Below are 25,070 nucleotides of genomic sequence, written 5' to 3'. Positions count from 1 at the left end.
CGACGGCGACGGCGACGACGACGACGCGTCGCGTCGCGAGATCCTCGACGCCGCGAGCGCGGTGACCGTGCGGTTTCCCCCCGCGCTGACGCCGCGCCAGCGCGCGTGCCTTCACGCGCTCGCGGAATCGTGCGGGATCGCGCATCGCAGCTCGGGCGAGGACGCGACGCGACGCATCGCGCTGGGCGCGGGCGCGGTCGACGTGATCGTGGACGCCTCCGACCTCGTCGCGGCGTCGGCGTCTGCGGACGACGACGACGACGACGACGCCGCGCTGCGCCGCGTCCTGACGACGCACCTGAAGATCCCGGACGCCCTCGCGCGCGGTCACTTCGCCGCGGGACCGCCCGCGCGCGCGACGTCGACGTCGACGTCGACCCGTCGCGCGCCGCCGCCGCCGCCGTCGTCGTCGTCGGACGTCGAGCTCGACGCGTGGCTCGCCAAGACGAAGACGCTCATGACGCTCGAGCGCGACGCGGAGGTGGAGCAGAGCGAGGGCGCGCTGCGCGAGATGTCCCCCGCGACCGCGGCGAAGCGCGGGAGGGCGCTCCTCGGGCTGAAGATCGTGGACGCGCGAGGCGGGCTCCTCGGGAAGACGGTGCTGACGTTTGAGGTGCGTTCTATACACTGGTTGCCATACGACCGCGTTCGCATGGTGGACGCCGATCCTTAAGGACTTTTCCTCCCGGCGTCTCTCTCCGCCCACCCCCCGCTTTCAATCCCCGTCCTCGGCACCTTTCAACTCCATCTGACGCCTTTGAACTCCACCCCGACATTCGCTTGTATGGAACGACCCTGAGTCGTCCAAGCGACCGACGGCGGCGGCGCCGCCGCTGCCGCCGCACAAGTTCACGCCGCACGACGTGGTGTGCGTGCGGCCGAGCAAGGGCGTCGGCGGGGGCGAGCCGATCGCGGCGGGGGTGGTGTACAGGGTGAAGGACACCGCGATAGAGGTGGCGGTGGACGACGCGCCGGACTCCGACGGCGTGGACCAGGCGCGTTTTACCGTATACAAACGTTTTTCATCCGTCGCTCGATTTCAACACTCGATCGCGTGGGCCCCTTTCAACTGACCGGTGAGGTGAACTTCTTTTTGTATCGGATGGCCCTCAGGCGGTGCGCCTCGAGAAACTCTCCAACGAGACGACGCACAAGCGCCTGCGCGCGGCGCTCGAGAGGCTGGGAAGCGCCCCGCGCGGCGGCGGCGGCGCCGCGAGCGGGAGCGGCCCCGGTGGCGGCGGAGCCTACGGCCGCGTCGTCGACGTCATGTTCGGCAAAACCCCGCCGCGCTTCGCGAAACGCGACGCCGCGGACGACGGTTTCGCGCGGTTCTTCAACCCGCGCCTGGACGCGTCGCAGAAGGACGCGGTCGCGCACGCGCTGCGAGCGGTGGATCTCGCGCTGATACACGGGCCGCCCGGCACGGGAAAGACCACCGTCGTCGTCGAGTACGTCGCGAGAGAAGTGGCGCGCGGCGCGAGGATTCTGTGCTGCGCCGCGTCCAACGTCGCCGTGGATAACCTCGTCGAGCGGCTCGCGAGAGTGGGATCGAGCGGTAACGCGAGCGGTAACGGTAACGGCGGTAAGCTGCTCGGGGGAATCTCGCCGAAGATCACGCGGCTCGGGCACCCCGCGCGTCTCCTCGCGTCGGTGTTGGAAAACAGCCTGGAGGCGCAGGTGTTGAGGTCCGACAATTCGTCGCTCGCGCGCGACTGCGAGCGCGAGAGCGCGGCGCTTCGACGACGGCTTCTGAAACTCGCAGACGCGAAGACGAGGGAAGGTGCGTTCTCACTGTATACAAAAGTTTTTCACCCATCGCCCGGTTTCAACATTTGATCGCGTGGGCCCCTTTCAACTGACCGGAGAACTGGTTTTGTATCAAGACCGCGCCGAGCGCGGCGACGCGCGGAGAGAGCTGCGGCGGCTCGCGAAGGAGACGCGAGCGCGGCAGCGGCTCGCGGTGGACGAGGTCGTCGCGTCGGCGAACGTCGTGTGCTGCACGCTCGCCGGCGCGCTCGGCGGGGTTTTGAAGGACCAGGCGCGTTCCGTTCCGTCGTTACTATCAAAACGATTTCTTTTTCACCCGCGCACGCGTCGGTTTGGTTTCAACACGTGATCGCGTGCCCTTTCAACTGACCGAGGAACACGACTACCTTCGTGTACACGTCGCACGGAACGGCCCTCAGACGTTCGACGTCGTCGTCATCGACGAAGCCGCGCAGGCGCTCGAGGCGTCGTGCTGGGGCGCGATCATGCGCGGCGGGAAAGTCGTCCTCGCGGGGGATCACCTGCAGCTCCCGCCGACGGTGCTCTCCGACGTCGCCGCGAGAGAGGGGTTATCGGAGACGCTCTTTCAGCGCGCGCACGCCAAGTGGTATCGCGAAAACGTCGCCGTCATGCTCACGACGCAATACAGGATGCACGAGGACATCATGAGGCGCGTTCTGTGATAGTTCAGTTCGTCGCGCTCGTCCCCGCGCGCGCCGCCGCGTCCGCGCGGCGCGCGCCGTTCCCGAAGGACTCTCTCTCCCGGCGTTCGTTTCTCTCCGCCCAGGGTCCCTCGCTTTCAACGACGCTCGACCCTATGACGCCTTTCGACTCCGCTTCTGACGCGCCTTTCAACTCCACCCCGACGTCGCCTCGCGCCCTCAGTTGGGCGTCGAACGCGATGTACGACGGGGCGTTACTCGCGTCCGAGGACGCGAGAGGGCGGACGTTACGGAGCGCGTCGGGCGCGCCGTTGGGCGCGCTGCAGCTGGTGGACACCGCCGGATGCGACTGCGACGAGAGGCAGGAAGAGGAGGGCGCGTCGAGGGATAACCCGGGCGAAGCCGCGGTGGCGATGCGAATCGTCGCGGACTTGATCTCATCCGGCGCGGTCGCCGCGGATGACGTGGGGATCATCACGCCGTACAGCGCGCAGGTCGGGACGCTTCGGGACCTTCGCGCGGCGAACGACGCGCTGTTCAAGGGCGTCGAGATATCCACCGTGGACGGGTTCCAAGGCAGAGAGAAAGAGGCGATCGTCATAAGCGCGGTGCGATCCAACGACAGAGGCGACGTCGGATTTCTATCGGACGCGCGGCGGATGAACGTCGCGGTGACCCGAGCGCGCGCGCGGTGCGTTCTCGTGTGCGACACGGAGACGATCGCGAGGAAGGACGCGTTCCTCGCGGGGCTCGTGAAGCACTTCGAGACGCGCGGGGAGTACATCTCCGCCGCGGAGCTCCAGGAGGATTGACGCGTACGTAGCTGAAAAAAATGATTCACCGACGCGGTCGCGCTCGCGCCGCCTCTTCTTTCTAGGTCGCGTTCGAGGGTCGTCGGGTGCCGCTCGGGCGAGAGGAACTTTCGGCGCCGCCCCGCCCCCATCACCTACCCTCATTGCTATTGGCCACGCCGCTTTGATTTTCGCCAACGCTCGCGTCGATGGCGTTTTTTGTCGCCTCGACGGCCACCCCGTCCTGCGGGCACGCCGCGTGCGCCGCCGGTATCGAATTCGCGGCGTCGCACATCCCGGTGCAGTTCCACTGATGCGTGACGATGCACTCGTCCCGCCCGACGCAGCTCTGGCAACACAGCGCGCGATCGTCCACGAAGTCGACGTCCAGCGCGAGCATCCACGTGGCGACGGAGACGTCCTCGTTCGCGTACTTGTGCAACGCCGCGCGGTTATCCCGGACGAACCTCGCCGCGGCGCGAGACAATCCGTACGCCTGACCCGTGGCGTGTCGGAAGTATTGATTCCCGCGATTCCCGAACCTCTTCCACTCCTTCTCGTACCACTTGTACTTTGGATCGTGCACGACTTGGCCGCTCTTCATGCATCCAAAGTACGCGGCGTCGCGCTCGCGGTGCGTCTCCAAGAACCGAATCAAAGGCGGCACGCGCACGTGCACGTCGTCGTCTGAGGGTCGTTCCGTACGAAACGAAGCGACGTCGGGGTGGAGTTCAAAGGCGTCAGAAGCGGAGTTGAAAGGCATCGAGGTGTGTCGGGATTGAAATCGTGGGACCCTGGGCGGAGAGAAACGCCGGGAAAAATCCTCAAGAAACGGCGTGCACCACGCGAACGCGGTCGTACGTGGACAAGTGCGAGATAGAACGCGCCAATCTTGACGTAAAAATCCGCGTCGACGAGCGTCGCCGCCGACGCGAACGTCGCGATCGTCTTCTCCGTGAGGCTCGCGTACGTGTCCACGTGCCGCACGCGAAAGAACGCGTCCTCGTGCGTCTTCATCTCGCGCGTCAGCGCCGCGTCCAGGGAGTCGCCGACGACGTCGCTCTCGCCGACGACGAACCGGAACAGCAGTTTGCGTTCCAGCTCCGCTGCGCGCAACTCAGGGTCGTTCCATACGAGCGAACGTCGGGGTGGAGTTGAAAGGCGTCAGTTGAAGTTGAAAGGCGCCGAGGGCGGGTATTGAAAGCGGGGTGTGGGCGGAGAGAGACGACGGCAAAAGTCCTTAAGGATCGGCGTTCACCATGCCAACGCGGTCGTATGGGGACCAGTGTATAGAACGCACCTCTTCTCTCGAGTCCGGGAACCACGTCGCGCGCAGCGTCGCGCGTCGGTCAAACGCGCTCGGCGCCGTGTTGACGCCCACGAACGCGAGAAGCGCGCCCGCGTCCGGTCGCGCGGGGTTGCCGACGTCCGAGTTGAGTTTCAACGCGTAGCGCGCGTCCGCCGCCGCCGCGGCGGCGTCGGCGGCGTTGGCCCTCACGGTCGCCGCCGCCGTCCACCCTCCTCGTCCCCGTCCCGTCCCCGTCCCCGTCCCCGTCCCCGTCCCCTCAGAGAGACGGCCGCGCAGCGCGGCGATCTCTCTGTCCGACGCCCTCAGCGCGTCGGACGTCGACCGGAGCGACGACGCGACGGAGAGCGTGCACGCGAGCGCGATCGCCGTCGCCGCGAAGTAGAGGAGATTCCCGCCGCCGCCGAAGCGTCGCGTCGTCGTCCCGCAGCGGCCGCCTTTCATCCCTCCCGCCGCGCGATGCGATGCGCCCACCGCCGTCGCGTCGAGGCGGGACGGATCACTTCGCGGGAGACTTCGCGCGCGACGACGACGACGACGACGACGTCGCGATCGGCCGACCGTCCGTCTCCCGCGAGGCCGCCGCGGGCGCGGACGACGGCGACGACGACGACGCGACGACGGCGGTCGCGCCCGCGGCGGTCGCTCCCGCGGCCGCGAGCGCGGCTTTCGCGCCGACGCCGCCGCCCGCCTGCGTTTGGATCGATTGGAGCGATGAGGGACGGCGGGGGGCGTGAGCGCGGGTCGCGTCGGGACGGGCGCGCGACGTCGCGCCTCGGAAGCGCCGATTGGCGGAAGCGCTTGTGGAGCGAGCGCGCGCGCGCCGTCCGTCGTTCGACGGATCGCGCGTCGCGAGGCGACCGGGGAGGACGCGCCTTCGCGACCGCGGCGGCCTTGGACCAGAACGCTATTCCGCCGGCGAAGAGCGCCCTCAAGACCGTTCCCGATCGCACGCCTCCGCTCATGCGCGCGCGCGGAGGGAGTGTGGGCGTCCCGCGGAGCGGACAGGAGGCCGGCGAAACGTCGGACGGAAAATTCGTCGTCGTCCAGTCGTCGTCGTCGTCGTCGTTCGTTCGCGCCGAGGAAAATAACCGTTCGACGACGACGACGACCCGGCGCCGGCTCGACGCACACGCGGTCGTCCCGCGCGCCGTCGGCACGATGTCGACGCGAGGCGCGAACGCGATGCCGTCGGTGCGTCGCGCGCGAGATTCCGCGCCCCCGCCCGTCGGTCCTTCCCCTCCTCGGCGTCCGCGTCGCGCGATTCGTTCGTAGGGGTCGAAGCGCGAGAAAAAGTGTCGTGGAACGAAACGATGTCGCCATCGCGCGCGGACCGACGCCGACGCCCCCGTCCCCCGCCCCAACGTCCCCCCCCGCCCGCAGGAGTGGAAACTCGACCCTTGGACGTACGAGGGGAAGTCCTACCTCGTCGACCACGACACGAAGAAGGTCCGCTCGCGTCTCGGTCGTCCCCGTCCCCGTCGTCGTCGTCGGCGCGCGAACGAACGATTCGAGCGCCGCCCGCTCCCCGCTCGCCCGTCCGTCTCGCCGACCGCTTCATCCCCCACCCGCCGCCGACCGACGCGAACGCAGGTGTACCACCCGCCCGCGCGCGACGGCGCGTGGCCCGAACTCGCGGGGCGGTACGTCGCGGGCGACCTCGAGAGCGGCGGCCGCCCGCGCGACCTCCTCGCCGCGCTGGACGAGACGGTGGAGAAGCGAGGCGAAAACTTTCGCGCGCTCTTCGACCGGCACGACCGCGACATGACCGGCGCGCTGAGCGCGCGGCAGGTGGAGTCGTTCGTCCGCGAGCTCCTCCCGGAGACGTCCGCCGCGGAGGCGCGGTACTTCGCCGTCGTCTTCGACGTCGACGGCGACGGCGCCGTCACCGCCGACGAGATTCGCCGCGTCGCGACCGAGGCGCGTCCTCCTCGCACTGGTGCCCGTACGACCGCGTTCGCGTGGTGAACGCCGTTTCTTAAGGACTTTCTTCCCCGCGCGACCACGTCATGTTCGGGCGCGGTGCACGCCGTTTCTTCCTCGAGGACTTCGCTTCGCTTTCTCTCCCGTCCCCGCGGGCATCCCACACTGGTCCCCGTACGACCGCGTTCGCGTGGTGAACGCCGTTTCTTAAGAACTTTCGTCCCCTCCGCCCCGACGTTCGTTCGTTCGTTCGTTCTTCAGACGCGGCGCCGCGGGGGAACCCTGCGCGCGGACGGATCCGGATACCTCAACACGACCGGGTCCGCGAGCGTGCCCGCGAGCGTGCCGCCGCCGCTCCGCCGGCTGTCCGGGATCTTACGAGACTTGGTCGATCGCGGTCGCAGCGCTTTCGACGACTGCGACGCGCGGGGACGAGGACGACTCGACGCGAGAGAGTTCGCCGCGTTCGTGCGCGTCGTCGCGCCGGACGCGAGCGCGAGGGAGACGCGCGAGATACTCGCCGCGATGGCGGAGGACCCGGTGACGTCGCCCGCGGGACCGGGAGGAGGGGAGGTGACGTTTCAGGAGATGCTGAGGCTGTTCGCCGCGACGGAGCCGCCGCCGCCGCCGGGGGGGGGCGCGGTGGGAGGAGGAGGGGGGTCTTCTCTGCGCGCGTCCGGGTCCGGGGCGCACGGAGCGTACGGGGCGCACGGAGCGCACGGGGCGCACGGAGGAGGATATTCGTCCTCGCTGCGCGCGTCCGGGGGCGCGACGCCGATGATGGGATCGCCGAGGGGGGAACACCCGGAAACGCCCGTCGCGCGGCGAACGACCGGCGGCGGCGCGTCGACGGCGGTCGCCGCCGCGCGACCCGGACCCGCCGCGCGACGCCCGACCGCCGCGCGACCGACCGCGCGAGGACCCGGACCCGCCGCGGAGGAGACGTGGACGCTCCACGAGGAAAAGATCGGCGGCGTGACGTACCTCGTCGACCGTGAGGTGCGTTCTATACACTGGTCCCCATACGACCACGTTCGCGTGGTGAACGCCGATCCTTAAGGACTTTTGCCGGCGCATCTCTCCGCCCACCCCACGGTTTCAATCCCCGCCCTAGATGCCTTTCAACTTCAGCTGACGCCTTTCAACTCCACCCTGACATTCGCTTGTATGGAACGACCCTGAGACGTCCATCGCGTACAACGTCCCCGCGAACGCCGACGAGTGGCCGACGCCCGCGGGACTGAAAGAGAGCTCGTCCATCGTCGTCTCGGGAAAGACGAAGACGAAGCACGCGATCGTGGACTTCCCGTCCCACCGCGTCGACTTGTTCGCCGCGCTGGACGCGTTTCTCCGCAAAAACCGCGCGCGCCTGTCGGACCTGTTCGAGGAGCACGACGTCGACGGCGGCGGGTTCCTCGACGCGGACGAGCTCTCCGCGTTGCTGCGGCGCGTCGTCCTGGGCGGCGTGTCCAAGGCGCAGGAACGCTACTTCCGGTGCATGCTCGACGTGGACGACGACGAAGGACGGGGCGTGTCGTTCGACGGGTTCGTCGCCGCGATTCGAGACGCGAAAGCCGCGGGGGTGGCGGTCGTCGCGCGGCGGGACGACGAGATGCCCGCGGCGCTGGCGTCTCTTCACGAGTTCATGACGACGCACGACGTCAGCGTTCGTCAAGTCTTCGACGCCGTCGACTTGGACGGCGGGGGGACGCTGGAGACGTCGGAGCTGCGGGAGATGATCAAGACGCTGAAGCCGGGCGCGTCGCCCGCGGAGACGAAGGAGCTCCTCGCCGGTTTAGTCGCCGTCGACGTCTTGAACGCCGGGAGGCTGACGTATCGGGATTTACTCCGCGGCCTCAGGCTGATGACCATCGACCGCGTGCCGCTCGGCGCGGGACCCCGGGGCGGGAAGAATGAGGAGTCGGGGGAGAGCGCCGCGCGGAAGCAGCCGGGGACCGGGGCCCCGGCGAGACGGTCGTCCGGGTCGCTCCCGCCTCACGCGTCGCGCGCGAACGGCGCGCGAGGCGCGAAGACGGCGTCGTCGACGGGCTCGGGCGCGGGCGCGAAACCGAAAGCGAAAGCGAAGAGACACCCGACCCCGGTTCGCGACTGGGAGCTCGAGTACTGGACGGACGCGGGCTCCAACGCGGAGTACCTCCTCGACCGCTCGTCGATGCGCGCGTACCACGCCCCCAAGGCTGCCGCCGACGACGACGACGGCGACGACGACGAAGGACGCCGGTGGCCGCGATTCGTCGGCAACGTCCGCGGCGTCGTCGACCCCCGAACCGGCTACGGCGGCTCGCTCGTCCCCGCGAAGACCCTCGACGGGCTCGTCGCGTCACTCGACCTCTTCCTCCGCGAGAGCGCGACGGCGCTCGCGGACGCGTTCGACGACGCCGACGCCGACGGCAACGGCGCGCTGGACGCGCGCGAGACGCGCGCGTTCATGATGAACCTCTTTCGCGACAGGGGTTCCGACGTCAACGAACGCGAGTGCGCCGCGTTCGGCGCGCTCCTCGACCGCGACGGCGACGGACGCGTCACCCTGAAGGACATCGTCGACTGCGTTCGGACGGTTCGCGCGCGGTCGCGCGACGACGGCGTCACGAACGTCATGTCCTCGTTGGCCATCAAGTTTAAGGAGGACGCGCGCGGCGTGTTTGAAAAGCACGACGTCGATAAGATCGGGTCCTTGGACGCGAACGAGCTGAGCCGTCTCGTGGACGACGCCGTTCCGGGGCTCACGCGCGTCGAGCGCGCGACGCTGCTGAGGGATTTGCTCGGCGCGGTGGACCTCGACGGGGACGGGCGGGTATCGCTCGAGGAGCTCAACCAAGGCTTGCGGCTTGTCAGGGTGGTGAAGAAAAAACCAACCGGGAGCAAACCGGGCGCCGGTCGGTCGTCGACGTCGACGTCGTCCGCGGCGGCGTCCGCGGCGGAGAGACGGTCAAGCCGCGCGTCAGCGTCGTCGTCGTCGTCCGCGTTCGCGTCCGCGCCGCCGCCGCGGGGGCGACGGTCGTCCGGAGGCGGCGTCGCGCCGCCGCCGCCGCCGCCGCGGGACCCGTCCCCGGAGGCGGACGACGTCTGGGTCCTGGAAGAGACGCGCGTGCGCGGCAAGACGTACCTCGTAGACCGAAACACGAAATCGCTCGCCGCGTACGAGGACGTTCCGTTCGCGACGTGGCCGCGCGCCGTCGGCAGGCTGATCGAGGACGACAACGACCCGGCGGGCGCGCGCGTCGCGCCGGGCGGCGCCGCGGGAAGAGACGCGGGCGACGTGTTTAAAGCTCTCGATCGGCACCTGAAGGACAACCGCGCGAGGTTGCGCGACGTGTTCGACGACCTCGACGTCGACGGCAGCGGCGCGCTGGACGCGAGCGAGCTCAGAGCGTTCGTGTTGAGGTTGATACCGGACGCGGACGACGCGGAGGTGAGCGTCGCCCCGTTCCCGCGCTGACTGGTCCCCATACGACCGCGTTCGCGTTGTGAACTTCATTCCTTAAGGACTTTCTCTCCCGTCTTCGCGCTTCACCCCGCGCTTCCCTTTCAACGCGCGACTGACCCATCGTTCACCCCGCGTTCCCTGTCGCCATCGATCAGGTCCGCTATTTCGGTGTCCTGTGCGACGTCCGGCAGGACGGGTTGGTGCGATACGACGATCTCATCGCCGCGATCGGGGAGTGCATGCAGGCCCAGGCCGCCGCCGCTTCGTCCGGCGGCGGCGCGACGACGACGACGACGACGACGCGAGACGACGGCTTGAGCGACGTCATGGCGAAGCTGCAGAGCTTCATGCGACGGCACGGCGCGGACGCGAGGAAGGTTTTCGACGCGTGCGACTTGGACGGCAGCGGTCGGCTGGAGTTTCCCGAGTTGCGAGAGATGATCAAGCAGCTCGTCCCCGGGGTGAGCGCGAGGGACTTACGGCACATGCTCGTGGGGATGCGCGCGATCGACGTCGACGGCGGCGGCGACGTCTCTTACCCCGAGCTTTTGCGAGGGTTGCGGTTGGCGACGATCAAACGCGTGAAGCCGAAGAAGGCGGCGGCGTCGGCGGCGCGGGGGAAGACGGAACGTCAACCGTCGCGCGACTCGTCGACGCGATCGTCGTCGAAGCCGACACCTTCGCCGATGGCCAAGACGAAGACGAAGACCGGCGAGCGCGCGCACGCGGAGGATTGGTCCCTCGACGCGGTGACCGTCGACGGGAAGTCGTTTCTCGTCGACCGCGGCACCGGCGTGGCGTACGTCGAGGGGTCGAACGGCGGCTGGCCTCGCGCGGTCGGGATCCTCGACCCTACCGGGCGAGCGATCGTCCCGATCAAAGCCCGCGGCGCGGGCGGGTCCGGGAAGGAGAACGCGTCGGGGGACGCGACCGGCGGCGGCGGCTCGAAGGATTTGTTCGCGGCGTTGGACCGATACCTGAAGACGGAAAAGCGACGCCTTCGCGACGTCTTCGACGCGTTCGATCTCGATAAGGACGGCGCGCTCGATCGACGCGAACTCTCGCGCGCGATCGCGAAGATATTACCCTCCGCGTCCAACCACGACATGCACTACTTCCGCGTGATGCTTGACGTCGACGGAGACGGCGTGCTGACGTTCGACGAACTCTTGGGGACGATTCGCGACTGCCGCGCCGCCGGCGTCGCGATGGAGGCCGCGGCGGACGAAACGGAACCCCCCGAGGCGTTACGTCGGTTATCAGATTTCATGCGACACAACGCCGCGGACGTGCGCGCGGTCTTCGACGCGTGCGACCTAGACGGCAGCGGGTATCTGGAGTACCCGGAGCTCTGGCGCATGGTCGGCGACTTGGTCCCCTCCGCGACGACGCTGGAACGACGAAGCCTGCTCGCCGGTCTGTGGTCAGCGGACGTCGACGGCGACGGGCGCGTGTCGTACGACGAGCTCCTCCGAGCGCTTCGGCTCGTGAACGTCGTCAAGGTGGACGCGCGCGGCGGCGACGGCGGAGGGGTCGACGGCGGCGCCGACGCCGCGCGATCGAGTGTCGACCGGCGGAGGAGGACGTCGCCCGCGGCGCCGCCGACGACGCCGGCGACGTTTGAACACCCGGACGCGGTGCCGTGGGAGCTCGAGGACGTGTACGGCGACGGGTCGCTGCTGCTGGATCACGACACGAAGCAGGTGTTCGAGCCGGACGAGGCGACGAAGAAGCGGGACGCGAAGCGCGCGCGCGCGGCGGCGGCGGCGGCGAAGAAGAAGAAGAGGATGAGGGAGAGGAAGAAGCGGACGAAAAAGAAGAAGAACGCGTCGGACGCGTCGTCGGATTCGGACTCGGACTCGGATGCCTCGTCCTCTTCCGATTCGTCGGAAGCGTCGTCGTCGTCGTCGTCGTCCGAATCAGACTCGGAGGAGGACGCGACGCACGTGTCGGACAAAGTGTCGGACAACGCGTCCGCCGCCGGCGCGTGGCCGACGCTCGTCGGCGTCGTCGACGACGACGGCAAAATCACGCCCGTCGCGCCGATGCGCGCGCTGTTCGACGCGATGAAGGCGCACTTTGAACGGAAGAAGTCCAACCTCCGAAAGCTCTTCAAGAAGCACGACGAACGCCGAAGAGGCTTGTTAGACGCGAGCGAGCTGTCGCGGATGATACGCGCGGTGTACCCCGCCGCGAGCGACGCGGAGATTGCGTATTTCACCGTCATGCTCGACCTCGACGGCGACGACAAGACGTCCGTCCGCGAGATTGAAATCTGCGTCATGGAGACGGAACTCGAGGGGAAAGACGCCGCGCGCGTCAAAACCGCGCCCACGGTGCCGGACTTTCTACAAAAGATCGCAACGCGCGTCGACGGCGTCGACGAGAGGAAGTCGACCGCGGCGTTCTTCGACGCCGCGCTCGACCCCCCAATCGCGGATCCTCGCCGCCCGCCGAGCTTTATCCGCGCGAAGGGCTTGGACGCGTTTCACCTGCAGCGACTCGTCGCCGGCGCGTACGGCGGCGCGCGCGGCGTATCTCACGCGGAGACGCGGTACCTCGTGTCGCAGCTGATGTGTTTCTTGGACGTCGACGGCGACGCGATGGTGTCGCTGCCGGAGCTGCGCCGCGGGTTGCGGCTCGCCGTCGCGAGGAAGACGCTCGCGGGGGAGTGGCGCGGGGAGAGCGCGGCGGACGGCGCGCCGCGACGCGCGGAGGCGGCGGTCGAGGGGGGACCCGCGGCGGGGACGCCGCGCGCGAAGAAGAAGAAGAAGAAGACGCCGACGGCGAAGAAGTCGACCACGGGCGGCGCGGTCGCGAGAGCGGGGATGGACGCCGCGAGCGGCGCGGCGAAGCACGTCGGTCGGACGCGATCGGGGACGACGGAGAAGACGCCGTTTGACCCGTCAAAGGTGAATTTCGAGAAGGTCGGCGACGGCGCGAATTCGGGACGTTCGGGACACCCCGCGAGCGCCGCGACGCCGAAGAGCGACGATCGCCGCGCGAAGGTGGACGAGATGCACGCGGAGAGGGCGAAGGCGGCGGCGGAGATGCGCGCCGGCGTCGGCCGCCCGTCGGCGGCGGACGTTTCGGCGGCGGCGGCGGCGTCGGCGTCGCCTGCGCCGAAACGTCGAGGCCGCGCGACGGAAGACGACGACGCCCCGCCGTGGTATCCCCCCGGGGCGGAGCGCTCCTCCCCGTCGCCGTCGCCGCGTCGTGCGCGTCGTCCGATGACGGACGAAGAGCTCCTCATCGCGCGCATACGCGCGGAGAAGGAGGCGAAGCTCTTGGAGGCGAAGGAAGCCGACCGCGAAGTCGCGCGCGCGGCGGCGTTTGAAAAAGACCTCGCGTCGCGACGCAAAGACCGCGACCGACGCGGCGAGGTGGACGCGCTCAACGCGGAGAAGGCGTCCAAGGCGCGCGCGATGCGAAACGCGAAGGCGATACCGGAGGATCAGCTCACGGCGGCGGAGCTCGCGGAGAAGCGCGCGGCGGAGGCTGAGCGTTTGCGAGCGTTCATCGAGCGGACGGAACGTCTGGAAGAGGAACGTCTCGAGCGTCAGCGCGCCGTCATCGACGGCCTCGCGGGGATGAAACTCGAGCGCGACGGCGACGGGCGGATCGCGACGAGTTCGGTGCTCGACGCCGCCGCGGTGACGGCGGCGGCGGAGGACCCGGAGGAGCGGCGGAAACGCGAGGACGCGCTGGTGGCGTTGATTCAAAAGGTGAAGCGAGAGACGCTGCGACGCGCGAAGAAGGATCGCGACGCGATCGAAGGCGAGCGCGACGCGCGGTACATCGGGGACATGATGTACAAGAATCAGATGGCGCAGCAGCGGCATTTGCAGCAGCAGCAGCAGCGGTGGTAGTGGCGTGTATCGCAGTATTATTAATCTTGGCTAAGTTTTAGATCGTGGAGCCGTCCTTTCCGTCCGCGTCCGTGCTGAAGCAAGTTACGACGACCACCTACATGAACGCCGTCTTCGCGGAGAGCGTGTGCAGATACGTCAGCGCCTCTTCTCTCGTCATCCCCGCCGCGTCCGCGGCTTCCGCTTGCTTCGTCCACGCCAACGACTCGAACCCTTGCAACATCTCGCCGTCGAGCAAATTGTGCGGCGCGGGTGATCGCATCGCGCGTCCCTCCGTCGTCTTGGGCGCGCGGTAGCTCCGCCCGTTCAACCCCGCGTTTTGCGCGGTGTTGTAATTCAACCACCGCTGCAGCACTTCGAGCTTCGCGTGCGTGCTCGATTCCATCGGGACGAGGATCCCCAGCGACCCGTCCAGCGTGCCGAAGAAGACGGCGTGTCGGTTCGCGTTCGCCTTGATCTCCGCGGGCGTCGGCGCCGCGCGCCCGTCGTTCCCCGCGCCCGTCGGCGTCTTGAGCTTGAATCGCACCATGCGATGCACGGGCGAGCCGACGTGGAAAGACGCTTTCGTCAGGAGTTTCTGGCCTTTCCACGACTCCGAGGACTTCGGGTCGTACGCGAACACGTACGCGTTCCCCGCGGTGTCCGCGGCGAGGAGCGACAGCGTGCTCCCGTCGACGAGAAACTCCGTGGAGAGGACGTCCATGCTCTCGAAGTCTTTCGCGAGCTGGATTAAATTCTTCTCCCCCGTCCTCGGATCGTCCTTCCACCGGAAAAAGTACGCGCCCTTCTGGACGTCGCCGATGCACACGAAGTTCTTGACCACGTTGATCGTCACCGTGTGCACCGGGGTGTCGAAGAACGCCACGGGGATGAGCTCCGCGCCGTCCCACGCGTGCACGATGAGTTTCGTTCCGATGGCGACGACGAGGTGGCCTTCCAGCCCGGACAGCGCGCTGCACGCCATCTTCGCGTCTCGCACGCACGCGACGCGGCCTACCCACCTGCGGGAAGCGACGAGACGACGTGTCGAGCGTCAGAGGAGGGAGGGACGCGCGGTCGGGCGGGGACGGGACCGCGGGGGGGACGAGACGAGCGCCGCGGCCGCGACGCGAGATCCTCAAGATTAGCATGGCCGGAATGCGTAATCAGGAGCGAGCTTCAGAGATAGAAGAATGAGAAGTTCGGCGTTCATCATCGGATCTCGCGTCGTCGTCGTCGTCGTCGTCGTCGTCGTCGAAAAGAAGCCAACCGTCTCGTCCTCTCGTCCAGAGACTGATGAGCCGATGGAACGATAAAGAAAAGAAAGGGACGACCGAACCGAACACCGAACGCGAGAGCGTCATCGAAAAAAAGAAGAAGAAGAGGGACGCGCCTCGTCTCCCCGTCGACCATCTGCCAGCTGATCTCGAACAAGATGACGCGTCCGCGGCACGGCGTGTCCTCGCCCCCCGGCATCGCCGTCCCGACCGCGAGCATCGAGTGCAACGCCCCCGTGCGCAGATTCCTCACCTGCACGTTTGAGGGCCATTCCATTCACCGGTCAGTTGAAAGGGGACGCGATCAAATGTTGAAACCGAGGGATGGGTGAAATACGCGTGTCCTCACCTGCACATTTTTCACCGCCTGGACGTGCTCCCCCGGGTCCATCGTGCGCGACCACGCCGTCTCCAACGACCCGGGGACGAGAAGCTTCACCGCGAACTGCTCCTCTACCCCGCCGCGCGCCATCGCTTTCGCGCGGCGCGTCTTCACGACCGTCGCGGCGTGAATGTCCTCCTCCGCCACCTCCGGCTCGACCCACTTCGCGGGCGCGGACGTCGACAACGCGTAGAGCTTAAAGTCCGGCAGGTACTGCACGTGATGCGGCGTGCATCGCAACGCGAGCTTACGCACTGGCCACGCCGCCTCGTAGTGCATTCGCCCGGGGATCTGGCAGATGCGCACGCCGCCCGCGGCGGTGCCGAGGATGAATCCGGCGTGGCAGTTGACGTTGTGAAACGCGGTGAACGACACCACGCGCTGCGCTTCGCCGCGAACGGGCAACGCGAGGACGCGCGACCGACGCGCGAGCAGCCAGAGCGGCTGCGGACCGGACACGAACACGCCTCGGATGCCGCCGCGGTCGCCGACGCGCTCGAAACGCGTGAGCCGAGACCCGGGAAGCGCGCTCAGGTCGACCGCGCCGCCGCCGCCGCCTTCGAGCTCGACGGGGACGCGCGCGAACCGCAACTGCGTGAGCGCGCGGCCGCCGGGGCCCGCGACGGCGCACGTGAACGCGCGATACACGAGGACCGCGCCGTCCGCGCGGAGGGCGGTGAGCAGCGGACGCTCGTGCGCGCGCGCGAACGCGTCGACGCGGAGCTCGACGATCTCCGGCGCGCGGTCGGCGCCGGCGTCGGCCGCCGCCGCCGCGTCGCGGTCGACGAGCGCCGCCGACGCGCTCCCGGCGGGGGACAACACGGCGACGCCTTCGGATAGACCGTTCGCGGTCCACGCCTTGTCGCAGGAAGGTAGGGAGTAGAGCTCGAGCGCGCCGCCGGTTCGCGTCACCGCGAGGAACATCGGACGACGCGAATCGTCGTCGTCGTCGCCGTCTTCCCGGGACGCCGACGCCGTCGTCGTCGTCGTCGTCGCCGTCGCCGTCGTCGCGCGTTTTAAAAATCCAGGCGAGCGGTCGTGGAGCCCGCCGTGCGCCGCCGCCGGCGTCGAGTCGTCCACGAGCGTCGCGCACGCGATCCCGCCGCCGGGGGGTAAGCGCGCGAGCGCGTCCACGTCTAACTTCACGAGCGTTTTGCTCTCCTCGTCGCCTTTGAGGACCGCGAGGGAGCCGTCGGAGAGGCGGCAGAGCACGTACGGAAACGAAATTTCCGCCGCGACGATTTCGATTCCTTCTCCGTCGCCGGCGTCCGCGACGAGCTCGGTCGAGGCGATGTCCTGGACCTTCACCGGCCCCGCGGCGACGCGCACGCCCTTGTCGTACACCTGCACGATCCGCTCTCGCCCGAACGCGTTCCCCGCGCACAGCGTCGCGGCGTCCGTGACGAGCTCGACGTGCTCGCTCACCTCTTTGAGCTCCTCCCCAGTCTCCAAAATCATCGTCGACGACGCGAGCGAGATGACGAGATAGGCGTGGTAGGGATCCACCGCCTGCGCGGCGGCGGCCGCGGCGCTCCCGCGCAGACGCTCGTTGTCCGCGCTGTCGTGATGCACCGTCCACGTCCCTTTCAACCCGGGAAGGGTTCCGCTTTCGACCTCGGTCACGAGCTCGGGTTGAATCCCGCGTTGAAGCACCGCGAGCGCGCCGTTTTTCCCGTGCCCGCACGCCGCGATGAGTTCGGTCCTCTCGATCGTGTCCCCGCTCACGCTCGCGCTCGCGCCGACGGTCAGGTCGATCACCGGGGATATCCCGAGCACGGAGTCTCTGACCGTGAAGGTGTACCCGGGGTGGTCCGGCGCGCGGTGCGCGGCGGCGGCGGCGCGGAGCGACGCGGCGGAGACGCCGCCGACGCCGTCGATTTCTCCGTCCGCGTTGACCTCTGCGTGGGTGAAGCGATCGGTCAGTCGAACGTCTTACCGGTCAAACGTTGAAAGGGAAGCGCGGGTGAAGAGTGACGACGGGAAAAGTCCTTAAGGAACGGCGTGCACCACGCGAACGGGGTCGTATTGGAAGCAGTCTCACCTCCGCCGCCGCCGTCGTCGCCGCCGCCGCCGCCGCCCTCGGTCGCCTTCCCGGCGCCGCCGTCGATGCCCTCGCCGTAGAGCATCGCCTCGAGCTCGTCGTCCTCGTTCATCGGCGGCGGCGGCGGAAGCGGCGTCGGCGTCGGCGTCTCGGCGTCCGCTTTTCGTTTTTTCGTCTCTCCGCCCTCGGGCGCCGGAAGCATCGCCGCGTCTTTCGTCGCTTCCTTCTCCTTCAACGACACGAGCAGCGAGTCCCCGACGCGGCTGCCCAGGAACAGCAACCGTCGCGTGACGAGGCACATCCCCGACGAGAGCACGGCGCCGCCGGCGCGTTTCAGGTGCATCCCCCCGCGCGTCGCGAGTCTTCTGCCTTCGATTCGCAGCGAGAGTAAATACAACGCGCCCGCCTTGGTCGTCACGAGAGCCTGCTTCTCGGAGATGACCGCCGCGTACGCGCCGTCGAGCTCGACGGCGACCCCCACCGCGGACTCCGTGCCCTCGCGGTGGAGCACCGCCGCGGGCGGGTTCGCGAGGGAGGGGTCCAGCGCGCCCGCGTTCCCGGCGGTGACGGCGGCGGCGGAGGCGGCGGCGGCGGCTTTCGCCGCGGGGTCGTCCCCGCGGCCGCCGCCCGCGAGCGGATTCAGCGCCAACGCCGCGCTGCTCTCCTGCGACTCGTGCAGCAAAAAGTTTTGCGACAGCACGATCGCGCCGCCCAGCGGCGCGGGCATCGCGGTAAGACGATAACACGAGTGCGGCAGCGCGCTCCGACGCCAGATCACCGTGTGTTTTCTCGCGTCCACGTTTAACGAAATCGCGCTGAGCCGCATCGTGTCCTTCACGAGCGTCGCGCGCGCGGCCCACGTCAGACGCTCCTCGTGCAGGACGAGCAGCACGGGCTCGCCGTACCCGTGAAGGAAGCACACGTCGCGGACGTACCGAACGCCCATCTCGCGGACGAGGTCGACGACGTAAGACTTCTTCACCGCGGCGGCGGTGCCTCGCAACGTCCGACGACCTTTTCCCTCCGATCCGTCGCCGCCGTCCACGTCCATCGCGTCGTTGTCCTTCTCCACCCTTAAATTCTTCTCCTCCTCCTCGTCGACGTCGCCACCGAACTCGTCCGCCTCGACCGTGGGAAGCAGCGCGAGTCGCGTGCCTCCCTCCGCGCGCAACAGCACCGCCGCGCATCGACCCTCGGGGTCCGCGACGACGACGGGCGGCGTCGGCGCGAGGCGCAGCGCGGACGGCACGCCGCCGGCGCCCGGCGGCGTCTCCCACGAGTGCAGCGAGCTGCACACGAGCGACAGCGTCGACGGGTCGAACTCCACGACGCTGAGCTTGGACTCGCGCACGGCGAGGAGGAGCGCGTCGCGCTGCTCGCGCGGCGCGCCGAAGCGACGTCGAAGCGTGGCGATCGATCCGACGGTGCCGTTCAGATCGAACTCCGCGACGACTTCGAGGGATACCTCCGCGTCGTCCGCGTCGATCGTCGCGGACGCGGTCGCGCCCGCGCCGCTTATCGCGTCCGCGACGAGCGACGCCGCGATCGCGGCGTCGTCCGCCTCTTTCGTCGCGTTCCCGCTCGGGTTGTCGCGAGCGTCGCCGTCGCGTCGGATGGCGTAGATCGTGAGGCGATTCGCTTGGAGCACGACGAGGTTCGGCGGCGCGCCGCTGCCGATCGGGTGCGTGAAGTACGCCGCGCACGCGTGGTCCACCCCGGTGGGGGGGTGGACCTGCTTGTGGATCGCGAAGGACATCCGATGCGACCCGCGTCGGCGTCCTCTCGACCGACGCGCGGGATCGTTGTGATCGATCGATCCGCGCGACGACGCGTTCGATGAATTAAGCTTGACGAGATCGCCGCTGATGAAACCTCCGCCGTCCGCCGTCCGCCCCCGTCACACTCCGTCGACGCGCGTCGGGAGGGAGAAGAGCGAGGCGAGCGACCGCGCGCGGATCGCGATGCGCGTCGTCGCGAGCGGCGCGGCGTCCGCGGCGGCGGCGACGCGCGCGTCGCGGCGCTCGGCGGCGTCGTCGACGCGGCGCGCGCTTCTTCCTCCTCCTCCTCCTCCTCGTCGTCGCGACGTCGTCGTCGTCGTCGGCGCCCGCCGCCCGCGACAACATCGCGGCGGCGTCGCGCTCGCGCGCGCGACGCCGCCGAGCGACGACGTCGCGTCCTCGCCCGATCTCCTCGAGGTCGTCGAGCCGACGCTCGTCGAGCCGCGCGGCGGCGGCGGCGGCGACGACGACGACGACGACGCGACGCCGTCGACGTCCGCGTCGACGTCCGGGGCCGCCTCCGATCCCGATCCCGCCGCCGCCGTCTCGACCGCCGCCGCGCGGACCGTCCTCGGCGTGGAGATGCGTCCGGAGGTGGCCGCGATCGTCCTCGTGTACTTCGTCCAGGGCATCCTCGGCCTGTCGCGCCTCGCGAAGGACTACTTCCTCAAGGACGATCTCCATCTCTCCCCCGCCGAGGCGTCGCTCGTGCTCTCCGTCTCCGCGGCGCCGTGGCTCGTCAAGCCGGTGTGGGGGTTCATCTCCGACAGCGTGCCGCTGTTCGGATACCGCAGGAAGTCCTACCTCGTCCTGTGCGGCGCGCTCGGCGCGGTCGCGGGGTTCGGACTCAGCGCGTACGTGACGGACGTCCCGGGCGCGGTGATCGCGTTCACGGCGGGGAGCCTATCCACCGCGTTCGCCGACGTCGTCATCGACTCCGTCGTCGTCGCCGCCGCGCGCGGGGAATCGCAGGCCACGTCCGGGAGCCTCCAGAGCCTGTGCTGGGGCTCGGTCGCGCTCGGGGGGATCGCCAGCGCGTACTTCAGCGGCGCGCTGATCGAAGAGAGAGGCACGCGGTTCGTCTTCGGAGTCACCGCGTTGTTTCCGCTTCTCATCGCGGCGGCGGCGACGCTCGTGAACGAGAAGCGAATCGTCGACCCTAGCGACCGGGGTGACGCGCCGCCGTCGCCGTCGCCGTCGAGTTCTAGTCATCCCGGGATCGTCGATGAGATCAAGATTCTCGGCGGGAAGCTCTGGGACGTCGGGAAGGACCGGAGGGTGTGGGCGCCGACGGCGTTCGTGTTTCTGTGGCAGGCGACGCCCAACCCGGGCGCGGCGATGTTTTACTTTCAGACGGAAGCGTTGGGCTTCACGCCGGAGTTTCTCGGCCGCGTCGCGCTCGCGCGATCGGTCGCCGCGCTCGTCGGCGTCGGCGTGTACAACGCGTACCTGAAAGACGTCCCGCTGAAGAAGATGTTTACGGTCAGCGCGGTGCTGGGGACGTGCCTGGGCCTCACGCAGTTGATATTAGTCGCCGGCTTGAACCGCGAGTGGGGGATCAGCGATCAGGTGCGTTCTATACACTGGTCCCCATACGACCGCGTTGGCGTGGTGAACGCCGATCCTTAAGGACTTTTCCCGGCGTTTCTTTACGCCCACCCCTCGCTTTCAATCCCCGCCCTCGACACCTTTCAACTCCAACTGACGCCTATGAACTCCACCCCGACATCGCTTTGTATGGAACGACCCTCAGTTCTTCAGCCTCGGCGACACCGTCGTGCTCACCGTGCTCGGGGAGGTGTCCTTCCTCCCCGTGCTCGTGCTCGCGGCGAAGACGTGCCCGGAGGGCGTCGAGGCGACGCTGTTCGCGGCGCTGATGAGCGTCTTCAACGCCGGCGGCGCGGCGAGCGCCGCGCTCGGCGCCGCGCTCACCGCCGCGTTGGGCGTGACGGAGGAAAATTTCGACGGGCTGTTCGCGCTGGTGCTGATATGTAACCTGTCGAGTTTGGTGCCGCTGTTGGGGCTGCGGTGGCTGGACGAGGCTGATGGGGGAGAGGGCGGCGGCGGGGGAGAGGGCGGCGCGGAAGGGGTGCCCGCCGTGGCCGATGCGAAGACGGACTAGCAGACGCGGAAGGGCGCGGCGGGAAAAAGCGAATTCGTTCGCGCGAAGACGGCGTCATCCGCGCGCGCGGGGGAACGCCGAGGCGCGATCGAGTCGTAGATTAGAACGGATGAATCGATCGTCGATAGCACACAGATCGATCTGCTAGGCTCGAACGCCGCGCCCCTCCGCGCGCGCGGTCGCCGCCGCGGCGTCGAATCGCGACGTTTCGTTTTTATCCCTCCGCCGATCCAATCCATCCTTCCGAAGCGCGTCTCGTTTCGCGTCGAATCCCCACCTCTCGCCGGGGCTGCGAACCCCGCCGGCCCGTTGTTCGCGGGCGCGATGAACGAGAGACCCTCCGGCGCGGTATAAAACGCGCGCCATCATCGGGGGATAACGGAAACCAACCAAAGAATAGGACCCTGATAAGCACATTAGCGGCAAAACAAGTAACCATCACACTGACCTCCCGACGACGCTAAATTGAAAAAAATGCAAAGTCGCGACTCGAAAGTGGTGAACACATAGCAAAAAGAACGGTGAGGGAAGCAAAAAAACACGAAGAAAGTCACCCAGAATCTGGAACAGAAGGCATCGCCGGCAGAACGCAAACAAAAGCAGCGCGCGTGAACTATCCAAAAGGAAGAATCAGCGGCAGAAAAAGTACACCGTACCGACCGTCGTCGTCGCGCCCGTCCGCGGAACATCCAAACCAACCCACAGCGTATAAACAACACACACACAACAACAACACAACACACACCAATATAAGCTCCTAATGAAACCTATGCACAAGAACCTAAACAGAAAACGTTCGAATATCTAATCTTAACTGTATCGTGATGATAGCGCGTGAAGACCGATGAGTGAATAATTTTCCGTGACGTGTCGTGCGACGAAGTTTCAAGCGAAATGAGCGAAATGATCGATGAGTGAAAGCAATGCAGTAAACTCGTGAGTGCGACGTAATGAACGAATGAAGTACTTTACGCTGTGATCGAATGTCCTGATGCGATGAGCGCGCGCGATGTGATAACTGCTGAACACGTGAGCGGTACAAGAGAAAAATACTGAAGCGGAACGAAGCCGACGAAGATAAAACTGAACGGAAGAATGAACACAGCTGTAACCTTCACGCTGGATGATGACCAAGGAAAACACAAGATATATGTATCTGGAGCTGACTGGTCGGGCCTATGAAGAAGCCTAATAACGACGCAGTGCTGAAGTAGTAAAATACCGTAATCGGCTGATGAGCTCGTGACCGTCCCGCGGAGGGAGGCTTGACGTAATAAAGTCGGGAGTCTTTCGTCGGTATCTCAGAGTGACCGGATCTTGACGTTCTCGAACGAGTAGCCGTCGTGCACCTGATGGAGTAATCGTGGTGATAACGCAAATGTGTCGTGGACTTACGTCGTCGTCGTCGAAGCGGATTCGTCGCACGGATATTTCTTCTCGCACGGGTTCGTCGCCAGTAGAAGTGCACCTGGTGGAGTAATCGTGGTGATAACGTGGAAAGAATCGTCGTGCACCTTGATGTTCCGGAGTGATACGATCTCGCCAGCCCCGTAAGGGGGGGTCAACAACCTGGGGTATGAGGCGTGGCCATCCCCGAAGGGGGCTCAACAACCTGAAGGGGTATGTCGGAGTGTCTGGTGTCGCCTCCCCGAAGGGTAGGCGACACCAGAACAACAACCTGTGGGGTGCGATCGCCACGGCAGCTGCACGTGGCGGTGTCGCGTCTTGCGTCGCGCCCGGGCCGCGGCGCCGGGTCTTACCGAGAATTCTGATCGTCGCCTGCCTGGGGTACACCGTGAAGCGATCCAAACGAGCCAACGCGCCAGTCGTGTGATGCGATGAAATCGTGGAAGATATCAAATCAAGCGAAGCATTCGATGCGTATCGCGGCAAGAGTGAAGTAGACGGGAACGAATTGAATGCGAACCGGCGTCTAGTGATCTTGAGTCTGAGCACGCGCGGACGCGGCGCGTCGCGTCTTACAGCCGTGTGAGAGTGCCAGATGTTTCCATCGGTGTGAACGCGTGAGTGAACTCCTGTGTGGACGTGACACTGGGAACAACACTGTCGTCTTGTGGCGAGGCGGCGGGAACCAACCAACGCTCGAAGGAGTAATTCTCGACTCGGGAACGAAATTCGATCGCGCGAGATCTGAGTGAAACCATCGGAGACACGCGCGCCAAAATCGGCGGCAGGGTGAAAGGGCGGCGTTCGGGGTGAACTCGGGTCCGCGAACGCGAGACCACGAGGGCGAGGCGTACTAGACGCTAGCTGCGACGCGGGAGAGGAGGGCGGAGGGGCCGCGGGGGAGATTTAGGGTTGAAATTCGGTCGTTGCGTCAGACGAGAACGAATGCGCGAGGAGACGCGCGTCGCGACGCACCTATCTCTCCATCTCTGAACCGTCGCATCTCTCATGCGTGCATCGCCGCGTCGCCGCGGCGTGCGTGGACCATCGTGGCGTCGGTCCGACCTGGGATCGCGCGCTCGGTGAGGAGCGCGCGCGTGCCAGAGTGCCGCGCGTGTTGACCACGCGCTCGGGGAAGAAATTCTGATCTGGCATCAACGCGTCTGCTGATCTCGTCGATGCGTGCAGTGCGTGCGTGGTTTTCGAGGGCGCGGACGAAGAAGCGAGTTCGCCGCGCGTCGATGACTCAAAACGCATCGACGCGCGCCGTTACTATCACAACTACACCATCACCCGCCGCGACGCCCTCGCGCGTCACGGCGGGACGTACCACCCCCCGCGCGCGGAGCGCATCGCCAACACTCGCCACGCGTCGCTCGGCTTTTCCTCCCCGCCGAGCTCGACGCCGCCGCCGCCCGACGGGACGTCCGGCGCGAGCGTCTCTCCGCGCGCGCTCGCGTCTCTCTTCCGGTCCTCCGCGGCTCTGTCCACGACCCCGGGCTGCGCGCCGCTCACGACGCGCACGCCGCTCGCGACCTCGCCGCCGAACGCGGCGAGGACGCTCGCCGCGTCGACGCCGCCGGCGGCGGCGGCGGCGACGCCGACGCGCGCGACTGCAGCCTGAGGGTCGTTCCGCGCGAGCGAACGGAACGTCGGGGCGGAGGTCAGGGGTGCGTCAGAAGCGGAGTCGAAAGGCGCCGAGGCGTTTCGGGATTGAAACCGAGGGGTGGGCGGAGAGAGACGAACGCCGGGAGAGAAAGTCCTCAAGGAACGGCGTTCACCGCGCCGACGCGGTCGTACGGGGACCGGCGCGGAAATAGAACGCGCCTGCCCGCCGCCGGCAGACGCCCTCGCGAAGACGACCGGGAACCCTACGACGGAGACCGCGCAGCCCAGGTACGCGTCGCCGGCGCATCGCTCGCCCGCGTGCGGCGGCTGCTTGAACGCGGTCGCGCCGTTTCGAATCGCGCCGTTGCGAGCTCTCGCGGGGTTATCCGACGTCAACGTGAGCGTCGTCAACGCCGGCGGAAATCGCGACGCGGCGATGCGTTTCTCGACGTCACCGTCGTCGTCTCCATCTCCGCCGTCGTCGTCGTCGCCGTCCGCGCCGCCGCGCAGCTCGAGCGCGATCCCGTACGCGCCGGTCACGACCGCGCGGCCGTCGCGCGCGGCGGCGGGATCTTCCGCCGCGGAGAGCTTTCTCAGGCCGAGCGTCTCGACGAGCGCGTTCGCCGCCGCGTCGGGGGTGATGGAGGCGGTGCGGAGGACGACGCGATCGATGCCCGCGGCGAGCGGCGACGACGACGACGGCGGGGACG

At 67.6% G+C, this 25,070-nt stretch overlaps 8 protein-coding genes across 8 annotated transcripts; 5 read left to right on the top strand and 3 right to left on the bottom strand.

The window, feature by feature from the left end:
- Window positions 1–418: 418 nt before the first annotated feature.
- On the top strand, window positions 419–3,271 carry MICPUCDRAFT_29100 (uncharacterized protein). Its single transcript, XM_003062470.1, has 7 exons — window positions 419–613; window positions 801–995; window positions 1,114–1,542; window positions 1,612–1,793; window positions 1,912–2,047; window positions 2,187–2,446; window positions 2,653–3,271. Exons 1-7 carry the CDS (start codon window positions 458–460, stop codon window positions 3,239–3,241), a joined length of 1,947 nt encoding a protein of 648 aa, XP_003062516.1. The 5' UTR covers window positions 419–457; the 3' UTR covers window positions 3,242–3,271.
- Window positions 3,272–3,371: 100 nt separating this feature from the next.
- Window positions 3,372–4,970, bottom strand: MICPUCDRAFT_21281 (glycosyltransferase family 31 protein; the record flags this gene model as incomplete). Its single annotated transcript, XM_003062241.1, has 3 exons — window positions 3,372–3,907; window positions 4,072–4,336; window positions 4,521–4,970. 3 exons carry the CDS (start codon window positions 4,968–4,970, stop codon window positions 3,372–3,374), a joined length of 1,251 nt encoding a protein of 416 aa, XP_003062287.1.
- Window positions 4,971–10,871: 5,901 nt separating this feature from the next.
- Window positions 10,872–11,372, top strand: MICPUCDRAFT_8671 (uncharacterized protein; the record flags this gene model as incomplete). Its single annotated transcript, XM_003062469.1, has 2 exons — window positions 10,872–11,099; window positions 11,142–11,372. Coding segments are annotated over 2 exons (459 nt in total), but the record flags the coding sequence as incomplete, so codon positions are not given.
- Window positions 11,373–13,767: 2,395 nt separating this feature from the next.
- MICPUCDRAFT_29097 (uncharacterized protein) lies at window positions 13,768–19,239 on the bottom strand. Its single transcript, XM_003062240.1, has 7 exons — window positions 18,575–19,239; window positions 18,014–18,508; window positions 17,682–17,908; window positions 17,421–17,533; window positions 15,372–17,284; window positions 15,097–15,275; window positions 13,768–14,719 (listed from the first exon to the last, which is right to left on the bottom strand). Exons 1-7 carry the CDS (start codon window positions 19,199–19,201, stop codon window positions 13,864–13,866), a joined length of 4,410 nt encoding a protein of 1,469 aa, XP_003062286.1. The 5' UTR covers window positions 19,202–19,239; the 3' UTR covers window positions 13,768–13,863.
- A 566-nt stretch (window positions 19,240–19,805) lies between these two features.
- MICPUCDRAFT_44808 (folate-biopterin transporter family) lies at window positions 19,806–21,345 on the top strand (the record flags this gene model as incomplete). Its single annotated transcript, XM_003062468.1, has 3 exons — window positions 19,806–20,407; window positions 20,432–20,792; window positions 20,977–21,345. 3 exons carry the CDS (start codon window positions 19,806–19,808, stop codon window positions 21,343–21,345), a joined length of 1,332 nt encoding a protein of 443 aa, XP_003062514.1.
- Window positions 21,346–22,921: 1,576 nt separating this feature from the next.
- On the top strand, window positions 22,922–23,179 carry MICPUCDRAFT_51962 (uncharacterized protein; the record flags this gene model as incomplete). Its single annotated transcript, XM_003062467.1, has 1 exon — window positions 22,922–23,179. The coding sequence occupies one exon, from the start codon at window positions 22,922–22,924 to the stop codon at window positions 23,177–23,179; it is 258 nt and encodes an 85-aa protein (XP_003062513.1).
- A 751-nt stretch (window positions 23,180–23,930) lies between these two features.
- On the top strand, window positions 23,931–24,695 carry MICPUCDRAFT_68474 (uncharacterized protein; the record flags this gene model as incomplete). The annotated part of the gene is made up of 2 exons (XM_003062466.1): window positions 23,931–24,372; window positions 24,580–24,695. 2 exons carry the CDS (start codon window positions 23,931–23,933, stop codon window positions 24,693–24,695), a joined length of 558 nt encoding a protein of 185 aa, XP_003062512.1.
- Window positions 24,601–25,032, bottom strand: MICPUCDRAFT_71024 (uncharacterized protein; the record flags this gene model as incomplete). The annotated part of the gene is made up of 1 exon (XM_003062239.1): window positions 24,601–25,032. A coding segment is annotated over one exon (432 nt), but the record flags the coding sequence as incomplete, so codon positions are not given.
- Window positions 25,033–25,070: the final 38 nt, after the last annotated feature.

Source organism: Micromonas pusilla (assembly GCF_000151265.4).
Source record: "Micromonas pusilla CCMP1545 genomic scaffold MICPUCscaffold_12, whole genome shotgun sequence".
Lineage (NCBI taxonomy): Eukaryota > Viridiplantae > Chlorophyta > Mamiellophyceae > Mamiellales > Mamiellaceae > Micromonas > Micromonas pusilla.
This window is presented reverse-complemented; position numbering and strand designations above follow the sequence as displayed.

Bases quoted from the DNA above. Each gene is read 5' to 3' on its own strand.
- MICPUCDRAFT_29100 (XM_003062470.1), top strand. From the start codon at position 458: ATGACGCTCGAGCGCGACGCGGAGGTGGAGCAGAGCGAGGGCGCGCTG. The intron at 1,543-1,611 runs GTGGGATCGAGC...ATCTCGCCGAAG, and splicing joins TCGTCGAGCGGCTCGCGAGA to ATCACGCGGCTCGGGCACCC. The intron at 1,794-1,911 runs GTATACAAAAGT...CGACGCGCGGAG, and splicing joins AGGGAAGGTGCGTTCTCACT to AGAGCTGCGGCGGCTCGCGA.
- MICPUCDRAFT_29097 (XM_003062240.1), bottom strand. From the start codon at position 19,201: ATGTCCTTCGCGATCCACAAGCAGGTCCACCCCCCCACCGGGGTGGAC. The intron at 18,509-18,574 runs GTCGAGGCGGAC...AGGGTGGAGAAG, and splicing joins GACTCGCGCTGCTTCCCACG to GACAACGACGCGATGGACGT. The intron at 14,720-15,096 runs GTTCGGTGTTCG...GATGGCGTGCAG, and splicing joins TTTTTCGATGACGCTCTCGC to CGCGCTGTCCGGGCTGGAAG.